This window comes from Carassius auratus, unplaced genomic scaffold (genome assembly GCF_003368295.1).
Source record: "Carassius auratus strain Wakin unplaced genomic scaffold, ASM336829v1 scaf_tig00023929, whole genome shotgun sequence".
Classification (NCBI taxonomy): Eukaryota; Metazoa; Chordata; class Actinopteri; order Cypriniformes; family Cyprinidae; genus Carassius; species Carassius auratus.
Window position 1 is genome coordinate 136,208 of NW_020525302.1, and position 22,590 is coordinate 158,797.

Consider the following 22,590-nt stretch of genomic DNA (forward strand, 5'->3'; position numbering starts at 1 on the left):
AGTGTGGGGTCCGTAAGACGTTTTTAAAGAAACCGATACTCTTATTTAGCAAGGATGCATTAAGTTATAAAAAAATGACAGAATGATTTCTATTTCAAATAAATGCATGGTTTAGTCAATCTGCCAGTCGATCTCTATTTTCTGCAACCTTATATATTGCCATCCAGCACGGTGATCATTTTCTTTAGCCTTCCTCCTCCCCAGCACCACTTGTCTAGATCTTAAAGCAGCACCTTTTTTTATAGTTAGACATTTTTTTGATTATAGTTAGAAATCAACAAATTAGCGCATTAGAATGATTTCTAAAAGATCATGTAACACTGAAGACTGGAGTAATGATACAAAAAAATTCACCTTTGCCATCACAGGAAAAAAAAAAAAACGTAAAAAAAATATAATAGAAAACAGTTATTTTAAATTGTAGTATTATTGCACCATATTGTTGTTTTTGACTGTATTTTTGTTCTATATAAATGTGGCCTAGGTGAACATAAACTCTTCTAAAAAACATAAAAACATCTATAAAAACATAAACAATGTCAACCCCAAACATATGTACAGCAGAATATAGTACAGTTAAACGCTGATTATATAAAATTGACTGAGATAAATGATGTAACATGAGATAAATCCGTGAGCGTCATACCTGTCTGATATTGCAACAAGTATCCCGTGAGAAATCCATTGGTTTCATGCGGAGGCGCCCACACCAGTGTGATGGAGTCTATCTGAAAGTTTGTGGCTCTCAGGATGGGAGGTTGCTCAGGAACTGTGGGAAGATGTCAAGCGCTACTGGTCAGTATGTACCTTAAATTAAGAAAAACTGTTTGGCATGCAAAAAATAAAAAATTTGAAGACTAAATTAGTCTTCATGACTAAGCAATGCATTTGGGTGAACAACAAACCGTGTAAAATTCAACTGAATCTACACAAGAACTTAGCAAATGCCCAAACCACTGAATTTCAAAACGTGTCTACTGTCAAAGCATTCTTGCCTCCCTGCGGAGTTGTGAAAGAGATGGGACTGCTGCTGGGCCCATTCCCTTTTCGGTTAAAGACGTTGACAGTCAGGCTATATTCAGAGAATGGCTTCAGTCCCGGCACCATGGTGTGACTCCTGTTTCCAGGGATGGTGAGAGACTGTCTCTCTGAGGGAATTCTCTTAGAGGTCAACAGACTTTGAGTTTGCCACCAGTGCACCTGGGAACAAGAGACAGAAGAAAGAGAAAGAGGGTGTTGATGAGGAGATATGTATTTATTTATGGAAAAGAGTGAAAATAGAGGCTGAGAGAGAGAAAAGGGAATGAGGAAACACCCAGTGGAGTCTATTAAATGCTACAAACAACTTGTTTGTTAGTGAATGACCACAGGACCTTTGAACTGGAGGGGTTAGGAACTCACAGTGTATCCTCCAAGATGGCCCCTCAAGGCGGATTGAGGCACCGGTGACCAGCTGACCCTCAGCATGGTATAGTTCAACACCTCCACAGATACGTTTACAGGAGCCACCAAGGGCACTGGAAAGGGCAACAGAAGGCAGATGTGTTTAAGGCTAAACTTTACTAACAGATGCAAGAGGGTAACAGCTCACAAATACACACAATCATTTCCTCACGCAACTAGAGAAACCGAGGAAAAACATGGACTGTAATTAAATGACTGTTTCCAGGAAAAGTGCACATGCTAACAGGAAGCTATCCACAGAGACATGTGGGTACATGGGTGCAAACTCATTGAACAAAAAAGCGACAGAGATGCAATACCCGTTAGCTTTATAAGATTTACGGATATATTGGGATATAGTGGATATAAGATATAGTGGAAAAACTCAACCTAGACTGTTTTACTTCAGTTGTCTCAGGCTGCATTCACACTGTTTTTAAGAAACCCATTTAATATTACTATACCATAATAAGAACAAATATTATTATTAAATTAATATTAATAATAAAAAAAAATGAAACCAATAAATACATGTACTACTACTGTACTGAAAATATATTTTTCAATGATTATTATTATATTATAACCCAAAGAGATTTTGTTTTTCATTAATAGATGTATAAAAAAATGTAATTGAAACTTTAGGAAGATGGTAATGTGTTGCATTTTAAAACGCGTGTTATAAGCGACAAACTCACTCACTTGCAGAGATGTTCATGTGGGGCAGTATTCGCATTTTTAAGCACAGATGCTACTTTAGGTCTTTTTTATTTTATTTATATATATGTATTTATTTATTTTATTTTTTACTTTTTTGACAAATAAAAAGTAGTAGTGGTTCTTTTTGTCATCCCCATTTCAAAAACTTGGATGAATAAAAACAAAGTGCATTTGGATGAATAAAAAAAAAGTCCCCATGTTTTTCCTTTAAGAAAATAACTGCTTGATATTGGGGCAATACCCTGAAAGGGACACCTTTGTACCTTCTTTACCCGTAAAGGATGCACAGTAGTACCTTTCCATAGTACGCACCCTTTAGGGGTAAAGAAGGTGCTCCTTGAGTGGGTAATATGCACCCTTTAGGGGTACAGAAGGTACAAAGCTGTCCCTTTCTAGGTACTGCCAAAGGGACAAACTGTTATACCCCGAAAGGTACCATTTTTGCAAATTTTTTCTGAGAGTATTATGAATTCAAAACCGCAATTATCACTGAAAAGTGTCAAGTGTGCATCCCTGCTCTGTGCAACAACTGCATGAAAACTGTCAAGATCTAGCTACAGCTAAAGCAACCATGCTTATGTGTGTCTACAGTGATGCAGGAATAGCAGGGACAAAAGCAGCCCAACCTGTTGCATCATCCTCAACACAATGCCAAATGTCAACTAGAGACAAGGGCATGAGATGGAAAATATGAAAATGGAATAAAACAAAAGATAATCACATAAGTGCTTAGCAAAGAATGTGTCTTATCCCTAAAAGCACAATGTAAAAGCTCAGTAGAAATGGCTGATCCTGGTAGAGAGTGGATTAAACCACTCTCCCAACTAATCTTCTAATCTTAAGTGTTTATTTTTTGCTAATCGTGGCAGTGTCACACGACTGTGAGATGAATGCATTAACATGCTGTTTGACTCACGGTCTTCTCCGGAATAACCAGTCACTACTTGTGGCTCTGGTGCCCACCCATGACTGTTGAAGGCCTGGATCTTGACCTCGTAGGGGACAAATGTTGGGGTGTCTCGCACCCTAAATGAGTGTCTCTTCACCATCTGTTCTTTCCAACTGTCCTCGACACCCAGGAGCCTGTAGCTCAGTTTGTATTCCAGACTGGGACCGTTGTGCTCCACAGGCAAGAGCGGCTGGTGATTAAAGGGAAAAGTGGGTCAGGGCACTGCAAGCATTACTGAGCATTTGGAAAGAATGGAAGAGTTTGAGAGACATTTGCTGATGGGTTTGCAAAATCTGGCGTGGGAACCTAGTTTCTGGGTTGCCTCGCTTGGCTTTCTTTCAGACTTGCAATCTAAAGGAATTTTGACTCATAAATAGAGCATAAATTGGCTTGTGAAAGGAGATTTGCTCATGTACTTGACTGCCAGTGCAAATTAAGTTGTTACTGCTTTAAAACTACAAGACACCAGACTTCATAGGAGCTCCAGGAGCTTTTAGTTCCCAAGCCTCCTTGCATGAGACTATTTGCCTTTTTTTTTTTATTATTCTAAACCATGCATATATGCATATGCATTAAGGTTGTTTGACAATGCTGTTTGCATTTTATTACCTGCCAGGTGATGTCCATCTGATGTGGCAGGTGACCCTCAATCTCAATGTTTTCTGGGTTCCTGTCGGGAGCTGTACAAATGTGAATATGAATTATTTAACATCTGTCTCAGTCAATAATACCATTGCCCTCTAACACTGCCAATGTGTATCACACATAATGACGAGCATGCAGTCATTGATAGTCTGAGGCAGCGCTCGCTTAAAAGAGCATTAAAATTGATGGAGCTTTTATAGACATCTGTATAATTTTCTCAGGGTATATCCCCACAAAGACAGGCTTCAAACAAGTCCAAGGTGAACCAAAAACAGCCCTAGACATTGGATGGTAACACGTTACGAAAGCAAGTCTTCAAGGACCACACGTATCCCTACCACAGGGAGGTGTCTTATATCTTTCGGAGGGCATGCTGGGATGGCTTCCCCCAATAGCATTAACAGCGATGACTCTGAACTGGTAGTTAATGTGGCCGTAGAGCGTCAAGGGGGCAGAGAACTGGCTGCCTGCGATTCGTAGAAGCTCCTTCCACGTCTCCGGCTCCCAGTTGTTCTCTTCGTACTGGATGATGAACTCTAGTCATAGGAACAGAGCACAGTGGTCATTGAATATTCAGAGCACACACTCTCGAAACACTGTGGTTTGGCCCCAGTGGGAGTCCTCTTGAAATATTGTAGAGCAATGTTTTAGTACGAGCAACATCCATGAAAACGACTTCAGAGCAATCTGCTTAAAGCATAAGCCAGCTTCAGAAGCACTGACAATGGGTACAATTACATATGAAGGGAACGCTAATGGGAGCGTTCTGCATTTGTTCTGTGACCCTAACAGTACAATACATTTGTAGGAGGAGTTTTACCTGTTATTGGACTGTTATGATCACTGGCGGCCACCCAGTGGAGCCTCACACTGCGGTCTTTCAGATCAGTGAGTGTCAGTTGAACCGGTGGATCTGGGACATCTGTGTCACATTTAGGAAACAAACATTTTAAACAAGCCTTATATCCTAACTTTTTAATGGGATAGTTCATAAAAAAAAAATGAAAATGTTGTCATTATTTAGTCACCCTCATTTCGTTTCAAACCTGTACTGTATGATTTTCTTTCTTATGTTGAACATGAAGGAAGATTTTTGAAGAATGCTGGTTATCAAACAGTTGATGTTCCCCATTGACTTCTATAGTATTTTCTTTTTTTGAATGCTATGGAAGTCAATGGGGATCAACAACTCTTTAAAATTCATCAGAATATCTTATTTTGTGTTCAACATAAGAAAAAACTTAAATGGGATCTGAATGACTTGAGGGTGAGTAAATGATGACACAATATTTAAATTTTTGTGTGAACGATTCCTTTAAGACAATTCAAAACATAATCAGAATCACTTAAAGAAATAACTGGTGTAATAATGATCACAAAGTCTTAACAATATAGTTTGCAAAGACTGAATTTGCTACACTGTTATTTGAATATTTTTCTAAGCAGGTCTATTATTGTGGTATTAAAGTGATATAAACATAACACAATCTAGTTGGTATTCATTCTGATCTCAAAAGGTCATTCAATCGTACCTAACACAGTTATGTATGCAGAAGCTGAATCTTGGTCCAGTGTTGTTCGAACAATGCAGGTGTAATTCCCTTGATCACTGTGGCTCACATTGACAATCTGGAGAATTCCATCATATGTGAAATATCTGCAAATATGCCAAAAACGGTACAATATAAAATCACAGTTAGTAGTTGATTGATAAAATGTTGTCAAATAAAAATCCATAAATTCCTGAATGATACATCAGACTCATAAATACTTTGTTTATGCAGTAGTTCCAAGTCTTTCACAATGTTCAAAGAATCTTACATTGTTTTAAATCTTGAATGAAATAAACAATGTGCATTCCAGGAATATTTATTGTATCTCTCTATGTTGGCAGGAACAGTCAATGGTAAAACAAGACAATAAACAATAAGTCATTGACAAATAAGAGTGTCCAGAATGGAGTTCTTAGAAATGTATTCTTCATCTTTAACATTGTTCTAAAAACTTACAACTATGTTTAAATGGAATGCCTCTAAAATGTGATGTAACCAAGTATTAACTGGAGTAAAAAATGATTCAAATATTTTTCTTACACCTTTAATGTGAGTGTACAAATATTGTTTCCAATGTAATCAGTATTTTTAAATAAATATTATGAATTATTAATTAACAATTAATCAGCAGGCTCTGTGGGAGTCACACCACATGACTACAACCTACATTCTACAACCTGATCCAACATTTTTTTTTCATCATAAAAGGTCAAGTGAACTGATATTTTGAAGTCTTATTGACTATGAATCACAGATGAACTTCAAAGCAAAAATTCAAAGCAATCAATTCCCAAATTTCCAGGCAGACCGGAAAAATAAAGTGGCTGAAGTTGCTATGCAGCCTTACAAAAATAGAAACCATGCATCCGACAAATGAAGCCACCACTTATAATAGTGCAGACAGCTCCATTGATTATAATGGAAGAGATCTAGTTTGTCTCAGGACGGTATAGACACATTGTTACAGGCGGATCTGTGGCTTTTGTTGTGTTTGAAATGTCAAATTAGAGCTGCGTTAAATGTTGTCATGACAATCAATGCACATCTCTTTTACAGTTTGTTCACAAGTGTTTGTCTCCGTGTTTTTTTAATTAATAAAAAATGATTTGTGGTTCGACTGGAACTAATCTGCAGCACAGAACTGAATCATGGCCTGCTAATTGGTGACCTGAGGTAGAGATGCAAACATAATTTGTCTGGAAGCAAATAACTAACAGTCACAACAACGAAACACACTGCATTTACACAAAAGATCCTGTTGGGCATCATGCTCCAGCCAGTAGAAATGAGGTTAAAGCTCCTGCTCATTAGCTGGAGTACCTTTTGATTTTCAAAGCGAGAAATTTTCCCCATAAGAGCTTAATATGAATGATAAAAGCTTACAATTACATCCAGCTCGGCTCTGTTACATGACTACAAAGTTTAAGTACTTAACCCATGATTCCAGCACTGATGAAACTATAAATAAAAACTACATATCCCACACTTATCCTTCCTATTTTGACAGCACGACCTAAAACAAGGATTTACTTAAATGGCTTCAATGAATTTCGAATTGAACCATTAGGGGCAATCTACCTCATCCTACTACTAAAGGAAAACAGGTCACCCACCCTTCAGAGGAGTTTGAGAGGATATTCATCCCATCTTTCATCCACAAGATCTCCAGCTCTCTTCTGAGGGTGGCATCGCACTCCACCTGGCACTCCAGCTCCGCCATTGATCCTCTTTTGACCTTCATGTCTTGAGGAGGTCTGACGATCCTCGTTGAATCTGTCAACAGAAGACGCCATCGTTGCAGTAATGATCGGGAAGCAGAAAGCTTTTTGATTAAGGAAGGTGGCTGACCTTTAATGAGTAGTTCAGTGGTGAGGCTCGCGTTGCCTTCGGAGTTGTTTGCCAAACATTTGTACTTGCCCATATCTTCCATCTCGACTTTGTGAATCTGCAGGGAGCCATTCTTCAAGAGCGAATATCTCTCTCCATCTAGAGAGCCCTCTGGGTCTTCTCTTCTCCTACAAAACAAACATTGAACCCTTCAGAGGTCTTCTGAAATAGAGGCCCATGGGAAGGGCCTTTACTGAAATGACTACAGATGCTCTGTTGATAAAACCGAATCAATGTAGCCTAGTCGCCCCCCTTTCCCCCACTTTTTTTTTTACTATGACTTTCAAAATTGACCAAAGGTTTTTGAAAGGAAACTTTTCAAAGAAGAAAAGAGTATGAATACGAGTGCAAAAGGAGGATCCCCTGGAGAGAACAGACATTTCAAAAGGCCTATAGATCTTGCAGTGTCTTTTCTCAATGTTTTGTCCCTTTTCCTTCACTTAATTCACTTGACCCTTGTGGGTCTCTGTACTGCTGTTATCAGGCACCCTGTCCCCAACCCTGTCTCTCATTCACCCATTATCTGAAGACCAGCTACAGTAAAACCATGCTAAAAACCCTGTCAAAAACCATTTAGTGTACTTCTAATAAAATACTGATTAAAATAAATCTATTTAAGGTAGATTTACTGGACAATAATACAATTTGTATTTTCTGTTACCTTTTTATTTCATGATTTGTCAAATGTATAAACCTGGTTACTGTGCATTTAAAACAAATATGGATTACAATATGTTTATTAGCTTAAGTTAAAACAGTGTAATCCAAATCAATTAAAATCTTACATGCAATTAAATTAAATTCAATTAAATTAAATTAAATTTATGCATTTAGCAGACGCTTTTATCCAAAGCGACTTAAAGAGCATTCAGGCTATCAATTTTTACCTAGCATGTGTTCCCGGGGAATCGAACCCCCAACCTTGCGCTTGATAAGGCAACACTCTACCAGTTGAGCTACAGGAACAAAAAGGAATTATACTACATAAATCTTAAATATAGACCTATGTTGTTTTTAGACCTATGTTGTTCTGTTTTTTTTTTCTTTTGTTTTTTTTGATGGATAGGTTCCATAAATAAACACAATTACGCTCATACACCACGTCCAAACCAGGTGTGATACAACATGTCTCCTGTTACAAGAAACTGAACGTGAAAATGGTGCGTGACGCAACACAACCAAGCACAAAACAGCCAATTTCAGGCGTTATCTCTGTTTCACATGCACAACACACTAGACAAAGAGCGTAAAACTACATTCAGTATCTTCAATTTTAATGACTATTTTCGGACGGCATGCTTTTCCATGGTTTACCTTTAATTTGCCTTATAATCTCTGATTTCTTTTACAATCAGTCTCTTATTGTCCGAGTTTAATGTTTATCAGAGAAAACAACCAAGCGACCAACAAAATGTACCAATAAATCTCTGATTAACAGAACAGGGACACCTCACTTGTGGCTTATGATGTTGCGCCTGGTTATGACACGGTGTTAAAATCACAACGCTTGTTACCAAACTCACCAGTTAATGGTGGCAGGTGGTGAACTAAAGACTTTGCAGTCCATAATCACACTCTTGTCTAACATGGTCGCATACTCCAGATAATTCGGCGTCAGGATCAAAGGGGGGTGATCTGTGAGAAAGCCAGACCATTAGTCAAAACATTCGTGCACACAGACAAACATCAAACAGCCAGCGCGGCATGTGGCTCCCTTCATGCGCTGTAGTATGAAACCGAGGCACACTCCTGAAATCACAATTAAACTGTAAAAAAGCTATTAGCATATAAAAGAGCTTCTTCTTCTGCCAGCTACAAACAGGAAACAGTGACCGAAGTAGGTCATAGACACACACTCATGCACAGGTTTCATTTTATCCTTCTACGTCAATTATGAATCAACAGCTGCTGAAACCCTTAAGCCATTATATGTCAGCAAGAGCATCATATCATAATCAAAGGCAAGAAAACTTCAGTGAGGACCACAAGCCTCGCTCCTGGTGCTGTGATTAATTGATACATGTAAATTAGGTGGGCTGCGCATCAGTATTAATGTGCTCTGAAAATCACAATATGATATTCATCTTCTTCCAGTTTCCACAGGTAAGTGAAGTACTCACTCATCACAAGCACGTTAGTGTTGACAAGCAGGGTCCCGTGTCTGTTGGAGGCCTCACACTGGTACACGGCAGTGTCTTTCTGCTCTGCTCCGAGGATGATTATTCTGTCATCAAGCATTTTGTAATTGGTAGAAGGAAAATCTGGGGAGTAAACAAACTTGAATTGGCATCCAAAGTGTTTAGGAGAGACTGTGGTTAGGTGTCACATGGGCTTAAACTATCATTTAAAAGTTTGGGGTCAGTTAGATTTGTAATGTTTTTAAATGGTCTTTTTTTGCTAAGGCTGCATTGATTTGATCAGAAATACAGTAATATTGTGAAATATTTTTGCAGTTTAAAATAACTGTTTTCTATTTGAATATATTTTAAAATGTAATTTATTCCTGTGATGCAAAGATGTAATTCCAGCATCATTACTCCAGTCTTCAGTCACATGATCCTTCAGAAATCATTCTAATATACTGATTTGCTGCTTGAGAGACATTTCTTAATATTATCAGTCAAACAATTGAAATAGAAATCTTTTGGTCCAAAGTAAATGTTTCACTGTCACTTTTGATCAACTCAATGCATCCTTGCTCTGAATCTTAATACAATCTTACTGTCCACGTGAAACCACAGAAATGTAAGATTTTTTTAGGGACAACAGCAGTGGAACTGTTCAACAGCTAAGACTAGAAAATATCCATCTATACACAAACCGACTTAAAAAAAAAAAGTAAAAATAAAAAATAAAAGAAGTTGTGTAAAAAAAAAAAATGTTTCAGCTAGCCCCAGTGTTGTCTATATTGTAATATTTGTCATCATTAAAGCAGCAATAAACTTATGTACAGCAATGAAAAAGCAGCAATAAACTTCGGTACATATTTAGAAGATACAACACTGACTTTTTTCATCTGCTGCTGATATATTGTTTTACCAGATCATGTAAATTGTGCATAAATACAGAGGTGGCCACATATTCACTTCTGTTTATGTAGTCTAATGGAAAAGAACAACAGACTGTTCTCACAGCCTTTAATTGCACATTTGGCAGTGGCTTTGAGCCGACAAATTTCGTCAAATGTGCATGATAAGGGTGGGAGTGGAAGGGGTTTAACACACCATCAAGAGGCTGGCCATTTCTCTTCCAGGTGATTGTGGGTTGTGGTTTTCCTCTAGCAGAACACTTGATGTGGATGTCAGATCCGATCTCTGCTAACTGACTCTTCACTGGCTCCTCCTGCCAGCTGGGAGGCTCTGAGACACACAACATATGAATTCAATATGGATTAAACTAGGGCAATACTGCCCCCCTGTGTTGATAAATTACATGACTTAAAATCCTGTAAAATATGGCATTGATTTGGTGCTTTTTAAATGCTAGTCAAACAGCCAATATGCATGCTAGTGAGAATTATATATACGCTTCATATAAAAATAGTTCAGTTAAGAAATTGCATTAACTATACCATAATTATTATCGCAGTATTTATAATCCGTTTTAATATTAGTTATTAAAAATACAATTGTTTTTCTGTCAGCCAATGTTATCTCAGGTCATTAAATTATCCTGACGTACAACTTTTGTTTTTAATAATCATTAGTAAATTCCAAAATTAATTTAAACTAAGATTAATAAATGCTTTAGAGGTATATTTCATTGTTTCATTGTTAGTAGTATGTGTAATTAATGTTAACAAATGGAACCTTGAAGTGTTACTAGTTATTCATACTAGTTATTATAACTAGAATAAATGGGAATCGTCAAATACGCAAATAAAATTCAGGTTAAAACTTTATAAATGTTTGCATACCCTCAACAATAACGTGAAAATGATGCACAGCTTCACCAAGATCATTCTTGGCTTTGCACATGTATCTCCCTTCATCCTGATCTGTGAGGTTTGGTATAGTCAGAAGCTTTCCATAGTTCTTGAGTTGTGTACGCTTTGGTAAGTTGTCCCTTATCTTGATCCATTCTACCACAGGTGTAGGCCTGAGAAAAGACCAAAATAAACCGCTGTCAGTGGGAATGCTTTGCCACCGTGTAGCATTTGTCAAGCCAACATGGCCATAGAGAAGTGAACTCACAGTCCTTCTGCGATACACTCCAGCTCCAGCTCTTCTCCTTTTTTTAGGTGTGTGGTTGAATTACTGGAGGGCATCAAAATGTTTGGCATTCTCTGCTGAACTGAATGGGGAATGAACAAGAATGGACCAAAGTCTAAATAAAGATTCAAGATAAATACTCAGAGAACAGACCATTATAGCACCTCATTTTGTAAAGTGACAGTAAGAAGTTATTCTGTCCTAGCTCAAACTGAAAAAAATCTCACAGTCTGAACTCTGAACAGAAATAGCTGACAAACTAGCAAGCGCTGAAACCCAACAGTGCTTTATCTTAAACTTCCTTTTTTTTTTTTTTTATTTAAAAGCCCTTAGATGACAATCATTGTAACAAAAGCTAAAAAAAAAAAAAAAAAGGTTTTTGGGGTATTTTACAAGATAAGTTACTCTTTGCCATGTGACTCACCACTCGTGATGTCATCATCCCCCTGGCCTGAATAAAAAAAGAAAGAAAGAAAATGGTTAGAATTTTCAGCACATTTAAATGGTAATAAATATCTTATATACAGTACATATATAGCATACACACACACACACACACACACACTAAAAGCCTTTTATTGGGTCCTATTTTATTGGGATTTTATTAGGCCCTTTTAAATATTTGTAGTAAATGCTTGCATATCATAAACTGACTTCACTAGTTACAGTACTGCGTTTAATTTAATCAGATGTTAAAATAAGTTCTCTCATCTCAGTACTGTTTGATTAAGGGCAGGTTATGGAGTCAGTCACGAGTGAAACGCAAGGTTCCCGGTGAACAGCAGCCCTTCACCGGCTCAGATTTCTGTGAAACACCAGCACGAGAATTGTGGATGAATGTACAGGGAATAGTTAAATACACTTTAATTAAAATTATAGTTTGAAATGTTTCAGTTGTATTTCTAAAATGCTTGTTTAACAAGTTTAAATGTATGTAATGTTGTAAACTATGCTGTATTCACCCAAATAAATTCAATTTGTCTTGTATTTTGTCCATGGGTGTTCTAGTGTCCCATAAATGTTCATCTTTTAAATATAGCTGTTGCCTCAATTAATTCTGTGTGTAATTTATTTTATTTTCTTATTTCCAGACCATTTTAAGTCAGTAATATAATGATTTTCAAACAATACTTGACTTAAATAAACAACCCAGCATTTTGGGTAGAAACATTTAATGTGTTCTGTCCAATATTTACCCAGCACTGGACTGCGAAATAACCCAAGTTGGGTTGTTTTTATCCCAGCATTTTTTAGAGTGTATATACTGTAAATCTCAGATACAAAATGAATCCTTTCTAATTTTCTTTTAAGATTAGAATTTTTATTAGGCTCCTATAGGTTCAGTAATTTCACATTAATGGCAATAGATAATAATGGCTGTTCTTTTCATTGCTATTAAAGAGAAATATCTGAAGATAAACATAGGAGCCTGAAAAAAAATGCTCATTTTAGAAGAAAGTTTCTTATAATTCAGAAATATATATACATGTATAAACATATATACTATGTAACTTTTGTAACTTTTTTATTTTTTTAATAACATGAAATTATGAATCATAAGGCCAGGAGTCCATTTTAATGACATGTTGACTTTAACGAGTATTATATTAGAGACATTTACTGTTAAATTATTATCATGCTTAAAATACTGCATGCTGACAATACACTAAGACCAGGTTGCATCCATAAATTAGATCCACTTCAATGAATCCCCACTACAGCCGTTTGAGCATTGCTTTTAGAAAGTAATCGAATACGTTCAACAGTATATTTACGCACTTACAAAATAAAGAACAAAAAATGTTTAAACTTGATTAAGCCATTTTTGTGCATCTCAGTTTTGTCTGTGGCATAAGAGCTGCATTTTCACGACATTGTGTCAAGCTAAAAATACTTTTAAAAACAATCTTGTCACATTCTGCTGTGCTTTTGTCCAGCTGTTCATGAACACAAGAATGTGTCCTAGGTCACCCAAAACCAGCATAACAGGTCTTCATTGATACAGTGATTAGTAGGTTTGTGAAAATATGTATACACACACTCTACAGACTACAATTCATTCTGCACTGTTTGGGGTCAGTAAGACTGTTTAAAGAAATGAATACTTTTAATCAGAAACGATGCAATAAATTGATCAAAAGTGATAGTAAATCAATTTGTGGTGTTGAATGAATGCTGCTCTTTTAAATCCTGAAATATCTTTCAACACAAATATGTCGCAGCTCAACTGTTTTCAGGATTGAGAATAATAAATGTTTCTTAAGCATTAAATCATCATATTAGACTGATTTCTGAAGGATCATGTGACACTGAAGACTGGAGGAATGATGCTGAATTTCAGCGATCGTGTTTATGAGATTCCTGCCACATACTTGGCTTGACCCTCAGGGCCATGGGGGGTTTCTGAACGATTGTGCGTATCCTGGAAAAGGAGGCAAAACAGCAGTAATCGTCGTGGCTGTCTGTCACCAGTGTGTTAGAGAAGTACAGGTTCCCATTGAGGCCCATGGACACCCTCTCATTCTGCTCGATGTGTCGAAGATCTAAGAACAATACAGAGAGGAGGGTTAGATTAACATGAGCCACAGGACACCGGAGAGGGCAACCATTCAGACCGCCCAGAAACAGTCCCATCTGACAGACTGCACAGCAGATAACAGGCATCATGGGTAGAGCTTTGAATGCTCAGGGATTCTTGTTCCTCTCCAGAAGTGTAGGTGGCTCGATGCGATTAAGCCGCCTCTTCAGCTCAAGAAGTGAAGACATGTGCAATAATAACTCTCATTGCTTTTTTAATCAACTGTCTTGCTTTCCAAGATAAATATCTAGAACAAGGTACGTTTACTTACATAAAATTAAAATGCACCTACAGTAAGTCTTTCCTTCACAAAAAAAAGTTAATGATATTAAAAGAGGTTCATGCTTATAATAGGGAAAAAAGATGTTTGCCAATGGGGGTTTAAAATTAATTCAAACTGATAATTCAAGTTTATTTGTCCTACCCTCACAATCCCAAACCTGATTATATTTCATTGGATTACTCTGAAATTTAATATTTATTTTCTTCTCAAGAAAATTATCTTGTTTTAAGGGAATTTATATATATATATATATATATATATATATATATATATATATATATATATATATATATATATATATATATTATTTTATTTACTTATTTATTTATTTTTTATTTTTTTTTGGGGGGGGGGGAGTGGCGCATAACAAAAAACTAAGAGCATTCTTTTTTCTTTTTTTTTCTCTCTCTTTGTCTATGTCTAATAATTAATATACATTTTAAATAATGTGATGAAAGGTATGGTTCAACCTAAAAAAAAAAGAAAAAAAAAAAAAGAAAAAAGAACAACAGAAATTAAAATTAACAATTTTGCATTCGGTCACCCTCAAGTTGTTCCAAGCCTTCCATCCTTGAATTTCCTTCTTCTGCTGAACACAAATGAAGACATTTATCAGACTTCCATAGTATCTTTTCTATACTATTGAAGTGAATGGCTACCAAAAACGGGTTTGTTACCAACATTTTTTCTAAATATCGCATCTCAACTCATAACTCATTTAGGTTTGGAGCAACATGAGGGTGAGTAAATGATGACAGAAATGTAATTTTTGGGCTAACTATGCCTTTAATAATAGTAAAAATACATAAAAAAAAATACAAAATACATACACTTTTATTATTGGGCCTATATGCATACAGTATTGTTCAAAATAATAGCAGTACAATGTGACTAACCAGAATAATCAAGGTTTTTAGTATATTTTTTATTGCTACGTGGCAAACAAGTTACCAGTAGGTTCAGTAGATTGTCAGAAAACAAACAAGACCCAGCATTCATGATATGCACGCTCTTAAGGCTGTGCAATTGGGCAATTAGTTGAAAGGGGTGTGTTAAAAAAAAATAGCAGTGTCTACCTTTGACTGTACAAACTCAAAACTATTTTGTACAAACATTTTTTTTTCTGGGATTTTAGCAATTTTAGCAATCCTTTGAATCACTAAACTAATATTTAGTTGTATGACCACAGTTTTTTAAAACTGCTTGACATCTGTGTGGCATGGAGTCAACCAACTTGTGGCACCTCTCAGCTGTTATTCCACTCCATGATTCTTTAACAACATTCCACAATTCATTCACATTTCTTGGTTTTGCTTCAGAAACAGCATTTTTGATATCACCCCACAAGTTCTCAATTGGATTAAGGTCTGGAGATTGGGCTGGCCACTCCATAACATTAATTTTGTTGGTTTGGAACCAAGACTTTGCCCGTTTACTAGTGTGTTTTGGGTCATTGTCTTGTTGAAACAACCATTTCAAGGGCATGTCCTCTTCAGCATAGGGCAACATGGCCTCTTCAAGTATTTTAACATATGCAAACTGATCCATGATCCCTGGTATGCGATAAATAGGCCCAACACCATAGTAGGAGAAACATGCCCATATCATGATGCTTGCACCTCCATGCTTCACTGTCTTCACTGTGTACTGTGGCTTGAATTCAGAGTTTGGGGGTCGTCTCACAAACTGCCTGTGGCCCTTGGACCCAAAAAGAACAATTTTACTCTCATCAGTCCACAAAATGTTCCTCCATTTCTCTTTAGGCCAGTTGATGTGTTCTTTGGCAAATTGTAACCTCTTCTGCACATGCCTTTTTTTTAACAGAGGGACTTTGCGGGGGATTCTTGAAAATAGATTAGCTTCACACAGACGTCTTCTAACTGTCACAGTACTTACAGGTAACTCCAGACTGTCTTTGATCATCCTGGAGGTGATCATTGGCTGAGCCTTTACCATTCTGGTTATTCTTCTATACATTTTGATGGTTGTCTTCCGTTTTCTTCCACGTCTCTCTGGTTTTGCTCTCCATTTTAAGGCATTGGAGATCATTTTAGCTGAACAGCCTATCATTTTTTGCACCTCTTTATAGGTTTTCCCCTCTCTAATCAACTTTTTAATCAAAGTACGCTGTTCTTCTGAACAATGTCTTGAACGACCCATTTTCCTCAGCTTTCAAATGCATGTTCAACAAGTGTTGGCTTCATCCTTAAATAGGGGCCACCTGATTCACACCTGTTTCTTCACAAAATTGATGACCTCAGTGATTGAATGCCACACTGCTATTTTTTTGAACACACCCCTTTCAACTAATTCAACTAATTGCCCAATTGCACAGCCTTAAGAGCGTGCATATCATGAATGCTGGGTCTCATTTGTTTTCTGAGAATCTACTGAACCTACTGGTAACTTGTTTGCCACGTAGCAATAAAAAAATATACGAAAAACCTTGATTATTCTGGTTAGTCACATTGTACTGCTATTATTTTGAACAATACTGTATTATGGCATTTCAAATCGACTGTTTGGTTGGGATGGCATTTTGTTTACTTTTGACGTTTTGTTTTTCTGTTGTCAGGTATGAGCGTTTGAGATTGACTGATTTATTGTTTTACTGGCTTGAAAGAAAGAATCAGATTCTTCAAATGTCACATATTCCCAGCATTCCTTACACATTGCAACATGTAACATTTATCATGAAAAGCCTGTTATTAGCGGAGGCGGTAGAACTCCAGTCTGGCGCCAGAAAAGATTGTATATAACAGCTATATGCATGCATCTGTTTACCCGTTTAGCCAAAAACAGGCAGATGACGGACACATCACAAACAATAACGTTTGCTGTAACAGTTGAGCAAATCAGAAAAAGTGTTATTAATATACTATTATATTTTCTGTTCGTATTTTGAATTAGATTTTATTTTGATATTTTTCTTTTTCACTTAGGTTTTGTTAATTTTGTTGTATGCTTCAGTAACTTTTTTTATGGTTTTAATTTTAGTTTTGGTTAACAGTAATAACCCAGATCTGAAGAAGTGATATTCAAACTAAAAATGTATTCACGGCATTAGAAAGATCAGCTTGGATTCGTCTATTTGGCAAATGTTATGTGCAGTAAACAGATTTAAAGTGTCTTGAACTACCATTGGTCATCCAGTACATCTGCCAAGGTGGTGTTCCTTGTGGCGGGTTACACTCCAAAACCACCGAATCACCTTCCGTGACCACCACTGGCTCTGTCTTCTCCTTGGGAAACTTGGGCACCACTGTGAGCAAGCACAAAAACAATGCAAATAAACTCCTTTAAACTCACAGCAGTCAGGTTCTTATTAAAGCATAATACCAGTGAAACAGTCGGTAAGACATCATCAAGATTAAAAACCAGTTGAGCAGCATCATGGCGGGTGTGCTTATGGGGTTACATGCAATATGCAAATTTCTTGGAACAGATCTGAGGAAATTCTCAATTCAGGAGTTTCTAGAATTCTAATACTGTATATTAATTTCATGATGAGCAGCCGAGATAACGTGTAACAGGGGATATGTGAACTGTTACTTACCAGGCACAATAAATGCAGATTCCTCTGATATTGCAGTTCCGAGCTTGTTTGAGGCATAACATCTGTATTTTCCCTGGTATTTCACTCTCTCTTTAGTGTTGGGTATCACAAAGGTCCCACTACTTTCTTCTTTAATGAGCCGAGGGTCTCTATGCGGGTCAAAATCCATCCCATTTTTTGTCCAGCGGTACCTGTTCAATTAAAAACACACAACAAGCACTTATTAGGCATGCAAAGAAATATGTATGTGTATATATATATATATATATATATATATATATATATATATATATATATATATATATATATATATATATATAAAAATATATATATATATATATATATATATATATATATATATATATATATATATATATATATATATATATATATATTTAAATCATAGATGTTCAAAGTTTTTCATGGAACCACCGATGCCCATAAAAAAACTATTTTTAACTATTTTCAAGAGTGTATAGTTGGTCTTTATTTTATTTGTCTTTTAATTGTGTTTTAGTAAGTTTAATCTTTCTCCTCTCATCAAATGCATAGATTATATATATATATATATATATATATATATATATATATATATATATATTGTGCATCAATAATTAAAGACATACTGACACTTATCAAATAAAATAAAAAAAGAATAATTTTTTTTTTTATAAAAAGTTGGAATCTAAAACTGAGACATAATTTAATATGTTTTATTTATACATAAATTCACATTATCTGCAATGTCTGTTTTACTCTGTGGGGGATGATAAATGAATATGTACAGTGACAGGAAAAAAGCTTATTTTCATTTCGAATGTTCACATGTTGCACAAAGAAATGGCTAAGCTTCTTTCAGCCAATTAAAGGCAATTTCATTTGGATATTTCTTCTGTTATTCTGACATCCTCAAGTGCCGGACATCTCACTCACGTAGGTCTTGGGTTGCCTTTGGCTTCACACTTGAACAGGAAGTTCTCATCAAATGGCAAGGCAATGAAAGAGCCTGAGGTCTGAGCGGTGATGGTCGGCAGCTGCTCCACTACAGGAAACATATCACAGGATAAAAGAGCTGTTGAGATGCTCATCTGTGCTAAAAAGGATGCTTGTTTCTGGAAGAGTTTACTGGATAATAACATGTAATACTGTTGAATAATGATCATAGCCTCAAGTTGAAGTTGCATTGGTAGGAACAAACACCTGAGAGCAATTTAACTGTCCTGGCACTTACCATGAGGAGGGAAATAAAGACCAAAGGCAGTGGAGAAGAAGGCCGACAGGAGCCCGACAATAAGGCTCCTGAGCCCCCTCATCCCAGCCAGCAGATAAGGACAAAGGTGAAGGAAATGCAGAAAACACCCTCACAGAGATGTTCTTTTATCAAGAGCTCTTCACTGACTCCTCCAAGGAAAAGATCTAAAGAGACAAAATAAAAAAAAGAGTAAAAGAGTAAGAACAGAGAACAAATTTTATTAAATCCTTTTACAGCAAAACTTGATAGGGTATTTGAAATGCTGTTTTCTTTGAACCGGCAGTCTTAGGTGTTTTACAACATTATATTGATGCAAATCATCAATGCAGTCTGCAATAGGAACTGGGTCAATGATGTGACACTATTTTCCCTATAGATATTAAATACATTAAACTTGCATTTCATTCATACAGTGAATTGAGCACACCTTTTCTATGATAAATGTTTTAAATTTCTGCATCAAGATTAGATTTAAATGCATTTGTCTGCATAATCATGCAGAATCAAGACACATGATGCACAAAAGATGCACAAACCTTCAGACACATACAAGCAGAAAATTATATCAATAAGTTCCTAAAATATCAGAAAATTTTACCTTTTTAGGACAGTATGAGGTTAGTTCAGATTACAAAGTGTCATGTGGCACCGACAGGCACTTGCTCCATTTCTAAATGGATCAGTCCATTGAACGAATCGGCTAAATGAATGATTCAGTGACTCACTCAAGACAGTTAATTGCTGCTAGCTACTGTCTGTTTTCTTTTCAAATTTAAAGCACAATTTCATTTTTGAGCATTTCACATATACATACTGAAAATGTTATTTTAAAAACATTATTTTCATAGCATGTTATGCAATTAATTGCAGTGTTAATGCATTCATGCAATATGTGCAAGAGTACCCAAAAAACAATTCATGTGCAACCTCTATGCCACTTTGGCAGTGCAAAAATTAATTAAGCTGATGCTACTTTCTTTTGATTGGTAACAACTCTATAATGCTTTATTACTGAAATGCCCCTGTAAATCCATTCAAGGTTGCAAATATCAGGGTTTAAGGTTCTTTTACTGGTGTTAACCAGCAATTACGCAGAATTTAAAGAATATGAAAAGCTTTGGGTGTGAGCTGTCTATAACATGCCTAAACCAGCCATGGTACGAGCTCAAAAACATACTCAAAAAAATACTGCCTAATTTTCATCAACACACTCCCAGAAAACAGCGAGATATAATTTATTTATGGTCACATGTAATCAAGGTGTATGGAAAATATGGTAGAAATTCTGCAGTATGTGAGAAAGTCAGAAAGTATGTGCAGCTTAAAAAAAAAACAAAAAAAACTAGACAAATACTTAGCATGTGCAAAGTCAAGACACAAAGGTCGAAAGGCTAAAATGAAAGCCATCAGCTGGGAAAAGAATTTGACGTTGTTTATTTCGCAGACTCGTGAGCGTTGTTTGCCTTCACGCCTCTGTGAAGGCTGATGAACCGTGAGTGCGCTCGTGCTGCAGGCTCATTCCTCACATAATCGTTTACACTCACACGCTGCAAAGAGTCAAGCCACCTCCACAAATTACCAACATCAACCTCAGATTAACTTTCATCATCCCCGAGTGGCCAGAGGTGACAGATTGTATCTGTACGTAATTTGGAGGCTGGGTGTATAAATGGTCTCCTGTCTCACAGAGAGCAATCAAAACACCTGGATGGACTTGAGGAATCAGCACACTAACCACACTGACAACAGTGATGCCCTGATATCGAGCTGAATGAGAATAATAGTTAAAGATAGTCATGTATCTGGTGCATGTTTACATTGAAAAACAAGTAAACAAAACATGCAGAGAGACTAGGTCCTGCCCTCATAAGATCAGTTGAATATTTATAAAATGCTTTAATAGATTACTATAGATAACTTAACTTTCATAAATGAAATTATTTGGGATCTAAAGTCATTGCTGGAGGGGTGGAATGCTGTCTGAAAGGACCCATTATAGTCAAAATGCCTCTAAAACTGTTTAAGAGTATTTATAAATTGACATATAATAAAATTTGGATGTAGAGGATGAAGATGCAGAACATGGAGACTCATTTGCAAAATTATTAAAATAGCTCCAAGACGTGTTTTGTACGTCATTTTCCTAAGGTTATGAAATGACAAACAGGATTATATTAGTGCACTCTTTCCTCATATAGTTATTTTGAATAAGTACACTACTATGCAAAAGTCTGGCGTTGGAAAGAGTCCCTTATGCTAATCAAGGCTACACTGATTTGATCGAAAATACAGTAAAACAGCAATACTATGGATGTTTATTTTTATAAATTTTTTCTAATTTAGAATATATTTTAAATGTGCTTTATAGACGGTTTCAATGGCATCAACATAAACAAACGTTAATGCGCGTGAGCGCTTTTGTGGACCTAACTTAACTTCCGGTAGACTCCAAATAGAATCAATAACAACAGTCAAGTCCCTCTAGAGTAGATATTTTTGGATAACAAACAAAATATGTTTGCTGCGTGGATCAGGCGGACTTAATGAAAATGCAAATTCATTCTTTGCCAACAGGAGATGTTTTAAAGCATAGACATAAAGCGCGAGAAATAGAGGTTTCCCCAGTAACAGCTGTAAACAAAGCAGAGCTGGTACGCTCACACGCTGCTTTATCACGCATATAACATGCAAGTCTTCCTTCAGAAATACAGCGATATAAAAACACCCGTGCCTCGTTTTGATATTTAAACATAAATGTAAGGAATTATTATTATTATTAAACGTGCAGTACGTTACGTAATGTTACGTTACTCGTGTTTATTTAACGAAGCCTTTTTGAAAATCGATCAGTTTTAAAATTGTGGCGAGTCTCCAAAAATAAATAAATGTATGGGAAACACATCCCGCAGCACAACCACCTGAGCCCAACTTCAGTTTACTCATCACCTTGGCTTTAACTGCGTTTGTAGAAGGCACTGCAGCCAGACCGATATAAACAACACAGACCGGAAGTTAACTTAGGTCCTGGCGTGTGCGCCCGATGAAACCGTCTATACCATGATGGCAAAGTTGAATTTTCTGCATCATTGCTGCAGTCTTCAGTGTCACATGATCCTTCAGAAATCAGTCTAATATGACACTGCTCAAGAAACATTTCTTATAATTTCAAGGTCGAAAACAGTTGTGCTGCTTAATATTTTGGTGGAAACCATGATGTTTTTGGATGAACAAGATGTTCAAATGAACAGTAGTATTGAAAGGTAGTGTATATACTTTAGCGTTGCTCAAAATAGAGGCCTATGCAATTTCTATAATTTAAAGTATTTGCATCTGCAGACGCCTTTATATTTACATAATGTAATCAAAACAAACTTATTTTACAGTTTCTTTTTATATACAAAATGTGATATATCAATCTTCTTAAACAATAATATATATATATATATATATATATATATATATATATATATATATATATATATATATATATATATATAGTCATATATATATAGT

At 36.2% G+C, this 22,590-nt stretch overlaps 1 protein-coding gene across 3 annotated transcripts in view; it reads right to left on the reverse strand.

Annotated features, from left to right (window-relative positions):
* The window catches only part of chl1a (cell adhesion molecule L1-like a), a 40,872-nt gene that overhangs the window by 12,599 nt on the left and 5,683 nt on the right, over positions 1–22,590 (reverse strand). For all 3 annotated transcript variants that reach the window (XM_026250295.1, XM_026250294.1, XM_026250296.1), the window contains exons 2-22: positions 19,057–19,241; positions 18,759–18,867; positions 17,826–18,016; positions 17,409–17,531; positions 13,781–13,951; positions 11,833–11,859; positions 11,391–11,490; positions 11,114–11,295; positions 10,422–10,556; positions 9,318–9,458; positions 8,721–8,832; positions 7,159–7,325; positions 6,924–7,083; positions 5,290–5,414; positions 4,578–4,679; positions 4,096–4,293; positions 3,722–3,792; positions 3,080–3,302; positions 1,402–1,517; positions 996–1,200; positions 647–769 (exon numbers count right to left, since the gene is read on the reverse strand). In XM_026250295.1, coding sequence (XP_026106080.1) covers positions 647–769; positions 996–1,200; positions 1,402–1,517; positions 3,080–3,302; positions 3,722–3,792; positions 4,096–4,293; positions 4,578–4,679; positions 5,290–5,414; positions 6,924–7,083; positions 7,159–7,325; positions 8,721–8,832; positions 9,318–9,458; positions 10,422–10,556; positions 11,114–11,295; positions 11,391–11,490; positions 11,833–11,859; positions 13,781–13,951; positions 17,409–17,531; positions 17,826–18,016; positions 18,759–18,867; positions 19,057–19,138 — 2,863 coding nt within the window. In that variant the 5' untranslated portion in view covers positions 19,139–19,241. The remainder of the gene's footprint in view (positions 1–646; positions 770–995; positions 1,201–1,401; positions 1,518–3,079; positions 3,303–3,721; positions 3,793–4,095; positions 4,294–4,577; positions 4,680–5,289; positions 5,415–6,923; positions 7,084–7,158; positions 7,326–8,720; positions 8,833–9,317; positions 9,459–10,421; positions 10,557–11,113; positions 11,296–11,390; positions 11,491–11,832; positions 11,860–13,780; positions 13,952–17,408; positions 17,532–17,825; positions 18,017–18,758; positions 18,868–19,056; positions 19,242–22,590) is intronic.